This window comes from Notothenia rossii (genome assembly GCF_949606895.1).
Source record: "Notothenia rossii genome assembly, chromosome: 6".
Lineage (NCBI taxonomy): Eukaryota > Metazoa > Chordata > Actinopteri > Perciformes > Nototheniidae > Notothenia > Notothenia rossii.
Genome location: NC_136909.1, coordinates 38581779 through 38595307, shown reverse-complemented (window position 1 = coordinate 38595307; position 13529 = coordinate 38581779). Strand labels below are relative to the sequence as shown.

Genomic DNA, 13529 nt, shown 5'->3' with positions numbered 1-13529 from the left:
AAAATCTAGGTCACAGGATGTGACATCGGTGCCCTGCCTCCCAGCCCAGCTATAATCGGTTGTAATCTGTTTAATTCACGTTTTTGGTATTTTAAAGTGATCTAACAAGAATTGTGTGAGAAAAATCCGATGTTAAGTTCATATGTCTAAACTATATCCCTTAAAATACATTATTTTTTCGAGGTTGCTGTCTAACGCATTAATTTTGCATCACATGTTCACAAGTGGTATTTTATTTTGAAAGACATCCGGAATTTGTCAATTCTGCTCCCTGTACTCTTACACAGTTCATGTTTATGACGAATTTTAAGAAGTAAAATGTGTCATTTAAATACATGTAAGGAATAACAGTTTACATGAGCTGCATAATGTTATTTATTGACAAATAAATAAAATACTAAAAAAAGAGATTATCAAATAGAACCAAAAATCACCAAAAATAATACAATTCAAAGTTCCTAATTGTAGAGGTTTTTTAAAAGATTTCCCTTTTAAGTAAATCTATATTAGAACTTTTGGGTATTTAATTTCCGTAAAACGTGTTTTATTCTGACACTATACCGGAAGTGAATATACTCTTGGCTAAACGACCCAAAGTCTTAATACGAGACGGCTGAACCACGAGCGTCTTCTTATTGGAAATAATCGATAGATATATTGGAATATTTCGAGTTTCGAGAATATCCGTTCGTCGTTTTGTGCCCAATCCTCCGTTATGGCGACTGCTGCTCGCTCTTCTGGAGGTTTTAATTGGTGAAAAAAGGTGAGACGTTTGGAGCTACTGACACCGAAGCTAGCAGGCTAAGCTAACACTGGCATGCATTGTAGTTTCCCGTTTCCGCTTCAGTTCATAATGTCTGATGCTCTTATTGCTCTTTTTGACAACAATTAGCAGCACAAACTCAATATTGGAGGATAGACAGGAATACAATACTTACTTTGACTCGACATTCGGAAATTACCTTCAATGTCCGGTCTGATCAGTTATTTGTACTCTACTGTTTACTTAACGAAAGCCCGTTTACAATTCAGCATGTTTTATGCAATTATCAGCATACATTCATAAAAGGCTTAATATTTCAAATATACAAGTAGTGATACATGTTTGACACTTTTTAAAAAAAAATATCTCTTCGGGATAACTAATGTGTCTGAAATAAGTGTATACATTTTGAATAATGACATTACATGTAGTCTGCTCTGATAATCTCCCGACAGGAACTGATATGGACTGTTTACCTAACGAAGGCCCTTTAACACTCGCTTTGTTTTTGTTTGTTTTTTGAGTGAGCTGAGATGTGCGGGGAAATATATTGTTCCATGTAAGACATTTTCCACTTTTTTTAATCTTTTCTGCGCTTCATTACTGATCAATAAAAAGTTAAAATATTTAATCTAACAAACTATCAGACATAATATAATCAATCTTTCTGTTTTCTAAGCAAGTTCGTTTTATTTTTTAGCAGAAGGCAGAAAGAAATCACAAATTTTATTTTGTATTATTTAAACATGAATTAGTATTTATTTTTCTTAATTTTGTATTTGTTTCCTGTTTATCCTACAATATTAATAGTCAAACATATTTTTCAGCTCTAGTTTAATATTGTATATTAATTACATTATGATGACGTTCAGAAATATGTTATTGATTTTTAATATCAATTACTGTGCAGTCTTACATTGTCCTTTAAATGACAAACTACAGGCAAGGACATCTTGTTTTCAGATTGCCTCCAACAATGCTACTTACTAAAATATATAAAATTACAAGGGAAAACAATTAAACGTAGACAATTATATAATGTAATAAAAAAACATTTATAATAATCTTCATAGATAATTTTTACACGCGTAATATATTATTGTAATATAAGAAGTCTCTTTTTTAAATCTTGAGGGCTGACTATTGCATTGGACACTTTAGTTTACACTAGTTGTTTCCAGGGCTTGAAGCACATTTGAGTATTGACATTACATTAACGCAGTGATGTGCAATGTTTGCAAGTTCACGTCATGCTAAAATCCTTTTGTTGCTGAAAACAAGGAAAACTCGCCAAGACAGCCACTACAACGGAGTGCATGTCTTCAGATGTCCCGCTTTTGTCTGACCATCATTCCAAAACCCAAAGATTTGATACATTTCCTGTGATAGAAAACAGCTGAAAATATTTATACTGGAGAGGATGGAGCCAGAGAATATTTGGACATGTGCGCCTCAAGATTCAAGGCTTTTATTGTCATTCGTACATTGCTACAGTGTAGTTATGTCCATGAACATCTTAGGTCCCAGGCTCCTCCAACAGTGCAACACAATAAAACAGACAAAATAGTGCAAGTAAATACAATAAAATAGGATCAAAGTAGTGCCATAAGAGTCGATATACAAGTGATAAATAATTTGTAAGTTGCAAACAGATGAATGTTGTGGATGTTCTTAGTTCAGGTGTTTAACAGTCTTATGGCCTGTGGAATGAAACTGACAAATGACTGAAGTGATGAATCTATCATGAAACAAGTCTTCTGTATTGATGTACTTTGTTTTGCCCTATGTGTCTCCTGTCTCCATCTGCTGCTGCCTCTCGTTAAACTCTCCCCTCTCACAGGTCGATTTGTCGCCTCCCCAGATGTGGCCGCCGCCTCTTCTGAGACTTCTGTTCATGAACGGCGAGGATGCTCTGATCGGGCGGCTGAGGCTCGGCCTGGAGGGATGACAGGACTTTAGCAGACATGGAGACAGGAGAGACACACAGACGGATGGAAACGCCATATTTACTCAGTCTACATTCTCCTCATTAAATCCACTCAGGATAAAGCCTATTTTTATATATCTTGTTACTTAGAGCTGTTTTTGTTAGTTATTGAAAAGCCATACAGCCTTCACAATGAGTTCCGAGGGCTTTCAGTACAGAGCGCTGTACGACTACAAGAAGGAGAGGGAGGAGGACATCGACCTGCATGTGGGAGACATGCTGCTGGTCAGTAAAGGAGCGCTGCTGGCGCTCGGCTGCAGCAACGGAGCCGAAGAGCGACCTTCAGAGATCGGCTGGCTGCCGGGCTTCAACGAGACCACCCAGGTATGACCCCACACGGGCAAGTTAGGCACTGTGAGGAGGACTGGTTAAGCTATAGAGGAAGCAGGAATAAGTCCTAAATCCCGGAAATTAGTTCGCATTTTGTCACTTCTTGTTCTCTCATCTAGGAGTCAACGTCTTTTTGAACGTGTTTGTGGTTAGATGAGAGAAAGAAGATCTGTGGTTGACACAAGTTTAAGAAACTTTCATGTTTTGTTCTACGACATTAAATATGGCAGTGAATGAGTACTGCACTGGTGAATGTCTGAAGCTTCTACACGTCATCAAAACGGCAGCTGCTAATAAGTGACCAAATAAACAACTAAATGTCATCCCGCCAAACATTAGCCACCTTGAGCTTAGAGGTGGAGATGTGCAGCAATTTGACCGTGATGTGGTTTGTTTATAGCCTAACTTTTTACTTCTGGTGATTTACTTTTACACTTCAAAAATCATAGTGGTGTTAACTTGTTAACACGTTTTTGTCAGATTGTGCCATTTGTTCAACTCTTAATGTGTTTCTCTCTGGTCCACAGGAGAAAGGCGACTTCCCGGGAACGTATGTGGAGTTTATTGGCAGAAAGAGGATGTCCCCGCCCACACCAAAGCCCCGCCCACCCAGGCCAGCATCGGCAGCTTCCGTGAGGACCGACTCTGAGTCAGAGGGTGAGCACCAAAACCCCAAACTTCCTCTCCGGCTGCAAAAAAGTCATCCATAAAATGCAGCTGCAAACATGCTGTGTATGCTCAAATGTTCTTTGCATGTTAGCCAAAAGAAAAGGCCCACAAAGATCTGCCCCAAAAACACAAGTTATGCTCATTCACAGCAACATGCATGGGGTAACCACTGCTCTAAATAAAGCAAACATGTATTTATGCTCCTGATATTATCTATACCTGATCTAAGTGACACAAGTCTTGTCAAACTGTTCTGTTTGCATGCGATTTCTTTGTACTATCCAGTGTTTGAATGGCTTGTAAAGTTATATTACGGTGGATGTTATGGTCCTAAGGATATGAATACATATAGAGTCAGTAGAAGTGTTCCTCTTAAATCATGTTGATGTGCTAAGCTGATCGCTCAGTTTTCAACCGTATAATGTGCTCAGTTTCCCTCAGCTGCTTCCTCTGCAGCAGCTGTATCACACACACACACACACACACACACACACACACACACACACACACACACACACACACACACACACACACACACACACACACACACACACACACACACACACACACACACACACACACACACACACACACACACACACACACACACACACACACACACACACACACACACACACAGGTTGTTGACAGAACAGATTGGAACTATGCATCAGCCCTACCAGAGAACCGTGTGTGTGTTGTGGTATCAGTGATCTGATTGTCACTGCTTCCTGTTGCTTTTTACCTTTTCATGTGAGTAGCACTTTAAGCAGTAAGTGCTTCTCGTGTCAAGAGCTTTGAAGTTTGTGGAGACAGGTGTGAATTTCATTTTAACTTTTTTTTTACTAATCTATTTACTGCTCGTCATCATAATCTTTCTCATCTGACGGCAGCTCAACAACTCTCTCTTAAAGCAGTCTGTATACTTCTTTCACTTTCAACCCGACATATACATTTGAACAGGCACGTGCAGAGGATGTTAGAGGGGAATGGCCCCAAATGCATAAAAAGGCACGCCGGGGATTTGAGTTTATAGTTTAACAAATGTTTGCCTGGAATGACTAAGATATGACAAGTGTTAAAGGAATATTGAAATGTATATTTTTGAAACAAACCCATGACTAAGGTTGATTCAAACACTGCTTCATGACAATTATTTTACAAATAAATGAAGAGTTTTTCAGTAAATTCTCATTACATTATAGCCCATTTGAGTGACAAAAGACAAAAACATATATTGTATCTAAAAACACAGGTTTATGTTTTTCATTGATTTAAGATCATTTTTATATGAAAGGCAAACATACACACTATACAGTGTAACTTGACCCAATGTTATGTCTCTGTTATATGATTAACTATACACATGATATGAAATACATTACAAAACTCAACTTATTTTGCTTCAGAATAAAACTGTTCAGTAGCTTAACCAGTCAAATAAAACACTGAGTAATTTAACCCTCTATACGTAACGTTTAGCCTTTAGCTGTGCTCTCCAATAGAAGGCAATTGCACTGTTCATCATTGTTCGCAAAAAAATGTGGACAAATACATTTAAATATAAGGGCAGGTGCTCAAGCCCCCCTTTGGGTCTATCTGTGCATGTGCCTGCATTTAAATGTCACTGCAATAACAAGTCACAGTAAAGACACTAAATATGAACCTGAACATGAGCAGAACATGTCCTATTTGGCATACAGAAATAGATATTAATGACAGTTGTATTCAAAACGCAGCACCCTACTACTATATTTTCCATATTCATTTAAATAGTCTGAATACATAAATGAAAAGGGAAGCCCAATTGAATGACTTGAAACTTAAAAGAGGCTGAAGTGTTCACCTCTCATCAACCCAAACTGTGTTGAACAGTAGGGACTGAATCTTATATATCGTCTGTACAGTGTCAACTTGCACACAAAGTGCACTGCAAATGTCTTTTAATGTCATGCAGCCTATTGAACAGTTTGTGTTTATTGTATTTGTTTTTAGGCTTAGTGTTGCCGGACCTTGCTGAGCAATTTGGCCCCCCGGACACATCCCCCCCCCTCCTGAGCAGGCTGATGGAAGCCATCGAGACCAAAGGTACCAAATGCACATACAGATGTATACAAACTAATGCTGTCAAAATTATCACGTTAACAGCGGTAATACATTTTTTGAATTAATTGCGTTAAAATATTTAACGCATTTAACGCATGTGCAGAATGGCCCGCCCCCTACATCCCACCAGTGGCAGCGCCAGGGTATGGCTGGGGTAGGCTAAACCCATACCAAGAAATGGCTTAGCCCCACCATGAAAAATGATGTTAAAGTAAGCAAAATAAAGTCTGCCAACTCGCGCCGAAAATTGCAAAGACAGCAGTTAGTAAGATTGATTTCAGTAGTCACTTGTCTGGAAATACCGAAGACCAGAAACGGTTTTGAAAACTCTTGTTACATAGTGATCGTCTTCTCAATAGAACATCTTTGATAATGTCTTCTGGCCAATCAGAATCAAGATAACGGCGTGGTGTTGTTGCAGGAAGTCCCGACGGAGAATACTTTTGCTGTAGTACAGGGGTGCACATAACTGGTACGCAGGTTATGTGCGTAATCTGAAATGCATACCGTCACTTGTGTCACAAAGCGCATTTGCGTACCGACGTACTTGTGAAGCTTTTCCAGAAGGCGGTTAGATCACCGGACGACAGAGTCGGTCTCCGTGTGCACAGTAGGCTTGGGCGGTATGACGGTATTACGGTATACCAGGGTATTTCGAAATACCGTCGGTATGATTTTCAATACCGTGACGTCACAGACTGTGCGCCAAATCACAGATGCGTTTCATTCTATTACACTGACACGGAGTTTTGACAGGGACGACATTGGTTGTAATGCACAGCACGCACCAGCAGAGGGCAGGGGAGGGCAGTCCGTCTTTCCCGCTCTAGGAGCTCAGCACAGAGCTGAGCTGAGCAAGATGGCGGCAGCATTTGCCGGCCCCGAACTCGGACAACTAGTAAAAAAGAAAAATGCCTCTGGCCTGTTTGGGACTATTTTGGGTTTACTCGTCCCTAGTGACTTCATCCAGCACAACGAGAGACAGAGGCACTTCTTTGGGAATGTTAAAGACGGGGTGAGTGAGTGTTGACATTTTTTAATCCTATGCAACTGGTTGATGGTTTTGTAGTCGAGGTCGGACGGTTTTAAGAACGAAAGCATTTACGTGCTAAACATTCACGCGAGTAATCCAATTAATCAAATGGAAATAAGGTTTTTAACACATGCACGGAATAATATTGCCAAACTAGTTAGTAAATATAGCAAACTTTATTCAATGAGTCAAGTATTTACTCCCGGAAAATGTTTATGTATGATGATATATTGTTAACTTAGCTCACTATGGAAACAACGTCGGACATCTACAAACGCGTCCTGTATCCGATCTCAAAATGTGCCATTTGCCCAATGTGTCATGTATGCAGCCCTTGTTTTGCACTTGCGCGCACGTCGCGGCACTTTGCGAGTGTCTACCGGCTCGGGCTGCATTTTACACCAAACATATAATATACCGTTCGAAACATCTATTTGCCACCGAACGCCACCTCACTCAAGTCGACCCAAGTCATACCGTCAGTGGCGGTTGGTGGAAAATATTTTTGGTGGGGCTGTTGATATAGTGAGTAAAAAAAATTTGGGGGGAGAAATTACCCCTTAAATTGGGACTGATACCGTCATATACCGTATACCACGGTATGATGTCAGCAAGGTATGACGGTAGGAAAAAAATGATACCGCCCATGCCTAGTGCACAGACAACGCTGCTCTTAACGTCGGTCTGTACAACGGCATTGTGCCAAAACTACGCCAACCGGCTGCGGAGGGAGACTCCCCCCCCCCCCCCCCCCCCCCTTCACTGGAGAACTGCGCTAAAACAGCTGATCACAACGTTCAGACTCTGTGGTCACGAAGTACTCCACTGCTTTTACAAAGTGCCTGCTAACGTTAGCGCTACACGTCCTCCGTCCTAAGTGCAGCCTGCCATCTCTGACAAGGGAAACAGGAACACAGGAAGTGTCTCAGCGCTGTCACCAAGATTTACTGCACTTCACTACCGTGGGGTCTAGTTTGTTTAGGTATCTTCAGTAGGCCATAGCTAGCATAGCACAAACCTCTATCAGCTCGCTAGGTAAATGAGTCCTACTTTGGAAAATGTATGTACTGTCTTGATAAACGTATACTTGTAACACTGTTTGCTTCTGGGAAACTCGATAACTACTTGCACTTATTCTGCAAGAAAAGTAACAATAAAATAACTGGTGTTAAATATTTTTACACCTTTCCATGTCATGTCTTTAACTTTTGAACCAAATTATGGAGAGTAATATCTATTAGTGTCGAAAAACATCAGGTCAATAAGCAGTATCAGTAAATATAAAATCTATTTACCGCTGTGCGTATAACGTGGCTAAACACACAGCTTTTCTTTTTTCTTTTTGTCACACCAACCTGTTTCATTCCTCACTTGGCACGGTTTACTTTGTGTTGTTGACATCTGCTGTGTGTTGCTGCAGGTGCGGAGAGTCTTGGTGTGTATCGCAGTCTGACTGGAGCGGGTCTGGACACCCGGCAGCTGGCCGACGCTGGTGAGGAGTCTTCTTCTTTTACTGACATTTCTATGACTATAAACATTTTATTTGAGTAAAAATGCAGACAGGAACTAGTTAACGAGAGAGTGAGGGCAATGGCACACAACAAAGGTCAAACATGGTGGAAGCTGTGATCTCAGTAAATACTCCCGAACCACACGACAACACCTCAGTCTGCGTTATTCTTTATCTCTCTGAATTGATTTTATTGTATATATATTTACAGCTTAGGAAAATAAAGAGATCACGGCAAAATGATCGGTGTATCTGGTTTTAGGTATGTAGAAAGTATTACTTAAAACATAATTTTTTGTTTTATTTTGTTAAATAGTGACAACATTTATTTTTAATTCCAAGTACAAATACTGTCATTAAGAGAAAAGAGAATTTATTTTTAGAAAATGAAAAAAAAAGAATGCGGGTGATTCAGATCTCAAAGAATACACAGAAAATAAATGAATGTATCTTTTTTAACACCACAATACTAAAGTGTTTTACTTTCCGAGTTCACAGATCAGTATTTGGTCACAGCTTTCATGCACATTGGCATCATCTCCACCATTAGGACACATTACTGCTCAGTGACCTTTTGCCACAGCTTGTGTGAGAATTCAAGCGGCTGTGGTGTTTTAAAATGAATATGAACTTTACTTGGGTTCACAAACCACTGAATGTTTATCGTTATTTTGACAGGTATTATTTTCTGCAAATAAAATCTCCAAATGCCAATATTTTTATCTGAGATTTGGAAAAAACATTTTTGGTAATTTAAAGACTAAAACCTAAGAAAAAAAACACAAGGGTTTGAATGACTTTGTATACTGCAGGGTAGCTTGTGAATTTACTCCAGGTGGAACTAAAGTCTGATTTAACACTTGATTATATTTCACATCATCAATCCAGATCTGTAATGTAACTAAAGGTACTAAATAAACGTAGTGGAGTAAAAGTACACGTTTAGCTCTGATCTGTAGTGGGGTAGAAGTACAGAGTAGCATAAACTTTAAATACTCAAGTAAGGTAAAAGTACCTCAAAATTCGAACTCAGTACAGTACTTGATTAATGTACTTGGTTACTTTACACCACTGGATCGCTGTACCTTTTTAACCCGAGGTGTGTTTGTTTTCAGACCTGGAGCAGCTGGAGGTGTCCTCCCTGTGTGACGGGGTGTTCCGGTTCCTGCAGGATCTGCCAGGGCCCATCCTCCCCTCCTCGCTGCAGGCAGAAATGATCCAAGCAGTGCAAGGTGAGAGTAAAGCCCCCCCCCCCCCCCCCCCCCCACACCCCACACCCCTGTCTCCCGACTCACTGCAACAGTCCTGAAGTGGGTGTGTGTTAACAGTTCATTGTGTTGGTCTGCAGAGGTGCGGGACCTTGAGGAGTGCGCCCAGGTCCTGCGGGGGGTGTCCAGCTCGCCCGCCTGCCCCGCCCAGTACGGCCTGACGCTGCTCAGCGTGGTGCGGCACCTGGCCCGCCTCTGTCTGCACAGCTCCAGGAACCAGCTGAGCCCCCGCAGCCTGGCCGAGAGCTTCAGCCCCCCGCTGTTCAGACAGGCTGCAGGGTCAGTAACTTGCACAGGTTTTTTTTATAGTATTGCTATAGAGTGGGGGAGGAATAAGTCCTAAAGCTGGAAAAGAGTTAGCAGTTTAGAACTTCCAGGTTCCTGAAGATGCCTGACATGCCTGGGACTTTCTATGTTTTGTTATACGATGTAAAATGCGCCAGGAAATACCACACTCAAGAATGTCCAAAGCTTTTACATCGGTTCCTAGCAAGGGACTCAATGGGACGACTAAACTTCATGACGCCGAACAGTAGCTGCGGTGGTGACATGAAGTCAAGTGGTGCTATTGCAAGGGAGTTAGCATGCTAATTTCACTAGATATCGCTGCAAATTCTACATAGACATCATGAAAAAAAAAATGGTAACCTCTTCACATTCTGTTGATAATGGTAGTTTTTAAGTTGAAACACAATTTCTGGCCATATCTTACACATTTTCCTTTTTTTAACCTGTTCGGCAACATCTTGCAAGAAACTGTGTCTCAGGGCTTCGTAACATTTACCAAACGATGAATGTGTCCTACCCACTTAACGGGAAACAACTCGGCTACCTGACGATATGAACCATTTTTAACGAAACAAAACACAAGTCTAACGCCGAGCCTCTGAATTAGCACTAGGGATGCTCCGAGCGCCAATTTTGGGGCCGATCGCCGGAATCAGTATCGGCCAATACCGATCGAGTGGGCGGGGCCTATGGGGATCTTCCATTTAAAGTGATGTTTAAAACTCAGTTAATGGGGCTCATTCACTGGCGCTTCCACAAACAACAACCAACATAATTATTACATTCAAATGAAGTATATTATTCAAGTTGACATGAGAAATGAGCGGAGCCGCTCTCTCTCCCTCTCTCTCTCTCTCTCTCTCTCTCTCCCTCTCCCTCTCTCTCTCTCTCTCTCTCTATCTCCCTCTCTCTCTCTCCTGACAGCCCGTCAGTATCTCATGCAGCTCACTGATCCAGTAATGAGTGACCCGACAGTGAAGAATAAATATATTTATAACTAGTTTAGCTTGTTCCAGAGGTAGATACATTTTTAGAGAGCACCGATCGATCGGCAGAGAGTGAGTATCGGCCGATATCGATCGGAGCATCTCTAATTAGCACTAAGCGAAAGAGTGCTAACGCACTTAGCACATAACTCACGGTAGAAATATGTTATACTTCATCGGATCTTCACAAACTGGATATCATATGAAAGCTGAGATTCCACAGATTCCAATGGTATAAGTATCATCACTGTGCGACCAAAACTCGTGGCAAAGACAACTTCACTTTAAAAACGTCTTACCTTTGCTGTTTTCTGATCAAAAGTTGTGTTCAATGGCATTAAAACGCATATAAACGCTGCTGAAGGTTAATCCAATGTCTCTGTGTCCCTTTAAAATGATTACTGATAATCCATCATCAATTTATGGCAATAAGCCTAGTTTTCAGAGCGTAACCTAGCTTTTGGCTTGGGCAAACTGCGTGCGCATCACTCTCACTCCTCGTGGTAACGTGTAGGTGGATTTAGGAACTTCCCCTCGATTCTATTGGCTCCAACGGTTCAAAAAAGGTGTCAATCACCAAAATCGACCAATGGGTTCCAGAGAAACGGCAAATCCACCAAAATGACCCCAGACGTGGGTTTTTTTTTCTTGCTAAACCTCTCTAAAAAGGTCAAATGTCACTTGTTTTGCATCAATCTTGATACAGGATACTTATTATATGTTGTAGTTTGAATTCCTAAAGCTTTTAGTCTACCATCCCATCATTCAAGGGTGGTGTTCACTATAAGTAATGTTTTTTTTTGAGGGACACAATCATTTAAATTTCTTTACTGTAATTTTGTATCTGTAACTTTCACTAATGTTCAATCTGAATTTACTTTAAAATAAAAAAACATATATATTGCTTCTGACTTTTCTACATCTAACCCACAGGTTTATCATTGCTTTGAGAAAAAATATTATTAATGTAACCCTTTTAGAAGGGAAGATATGGTCATTTGTTCTGGGAATGTCATTTTCGAGCCTGAGACCTGAAAAACAGGCTCAGGGCTTACCAGGTTAAGACCATGAATCTAAACCCTTATGCTTGTGAGGGACGATTTTAAATATGAATTTCCTGTTTCTGTTCAGGTCTGACTCTAGTTTGGATCCTCTGGTTCAGGTCCTGGAGGTTCTGATCACCAGCGAGCTCAACATGATCCAGGCTGCACCAGGTATGTGTCCTCATAACATATGGTACCGGCTTAATGTTGAGGAAATATGTATCTGGCAATAACAGCAAAAGATGATGTGCAACACAAACACTATTTTAAAATGAACTACTTGTGGCAAAATGAAGGAAGATATGAGAATAACTAGCTTAAATTGTTAATATGATATTACCTGGAAGAAAGAAGAAGTCTAACTCTGTCAGGGTTGTTGGAATAAAAGAAAGGAGATTTGTTTACATCCACGCACATTTTACATTTTTGCCCAAAAAAAAACTATGTTGCTGTGCTGCATTACCCAGCATCACCCAGCATCACATGACGTTGAGAAACACTTTGAGATATTTTTTACCAAAGAGAACTATTCCATCCAAGTTTTCGATTGACTTCTTTCACTTCCTCTAACACCGTGAAGCAGCGTCACACTCAATCTGTGTCAACGTCACATGTCGCAGCTCTTGCACAATCTGAAGGGTCAAATGTCAGATGTTTGTCACATTTTCTACTCATATAAGTTCACAGAGAGACAGAAAACCCCTTAAGAAAGTTATAAAATAATCCATAGATTTTATAACGGTGATTTCCCAACAGTATTTATCGAAACGGCATGATTAGAGATGAAATGAGTGTGTTTATTGCTCAGTTTCCAAAAGAGTCATGTGCTGAAAGCTTAACATCTCGGATGTATAATATCGTTGATTTATCCCGATTTTAGATTAAAGCTTTGCCCGTTTTGTTGTGTGGCTAATCAGAAGCATAACACTTTATTCATCCCGATGGAAAATACATTTTATGACAGTTACTCCATTTGAGAATGAAATAAATAAGACAAATACAAAAGGATACACATTTTCATATGAACACAAGAAGTTAAAATAAGAATGTACAATAAAAAGATAAAATGAAATACAAATATTTTGTTTTAAGTAAAGTGTCCAATTAAAGCTAAAGTAAAATATCCTAATAAAACATTAGCATACTTTTCAAACACGACTAAGTAAAATGTCCAGTTTAATATAAAATAGAATGGATTTGAATAAAACAAATATTTATACAAACTTAACAAGTAATGATACTGTTACGATTAAATATGTTCACATTGTACTTCAATATATAACTTGTATATTACAGTATATTTAGTGGTGTTGTAGTATTAATAAGTTCATGCTTAATTGAGTACTTTGAAAGGTGAGGATTGAAATGGTGGTATTCGTGTTGTAGTCGTAGTACACATGGTACCCAGATACTGATGTGAACGGAGCTTACGTGATGTCCGCTTGGTTTCTCTGATTTGAGAATACGCTGTTTCACCACGTCATAAAACTCCATCTTTTTGCCTTTGGCAGTCTGGAAAATGTAAAGGGTACGTTTGTTTATTTTT

General features: G+C 40.0%; 1 protein-coding gene across 1 annotated transcript; it reads left to right on the top strand.

Moving 5' to 3' along the window:
* Positions 1-557: 557 nt before the first annotated feature.
* On the top strand, positions 558-12216 carry LOC307044579 (phosphatidylinositol 3-kinase regulatory subunit alpha-like; the record flags this gene model as incomplete). Its single annotated transcript, XM_079689889.1, has 8 exons — positions 558-763; positions 2604-3074; positions 3608-3737; positions 5745-5837; positions 8309-8380; positions 9514-9630; positions 9747-9945; positions 12072-12216. Exons 2-8 carry the CDS (start codon positions 2883-2885, stop codon positions 12214-12216), a joined length of 948 nt encoding a protein of 315 aa, XP_079546015.1. The 5' UTR covers positions 558-763; positions 2604-2882.
* Positions 12217-13529: the final 1313 nt, after the last annotated feature.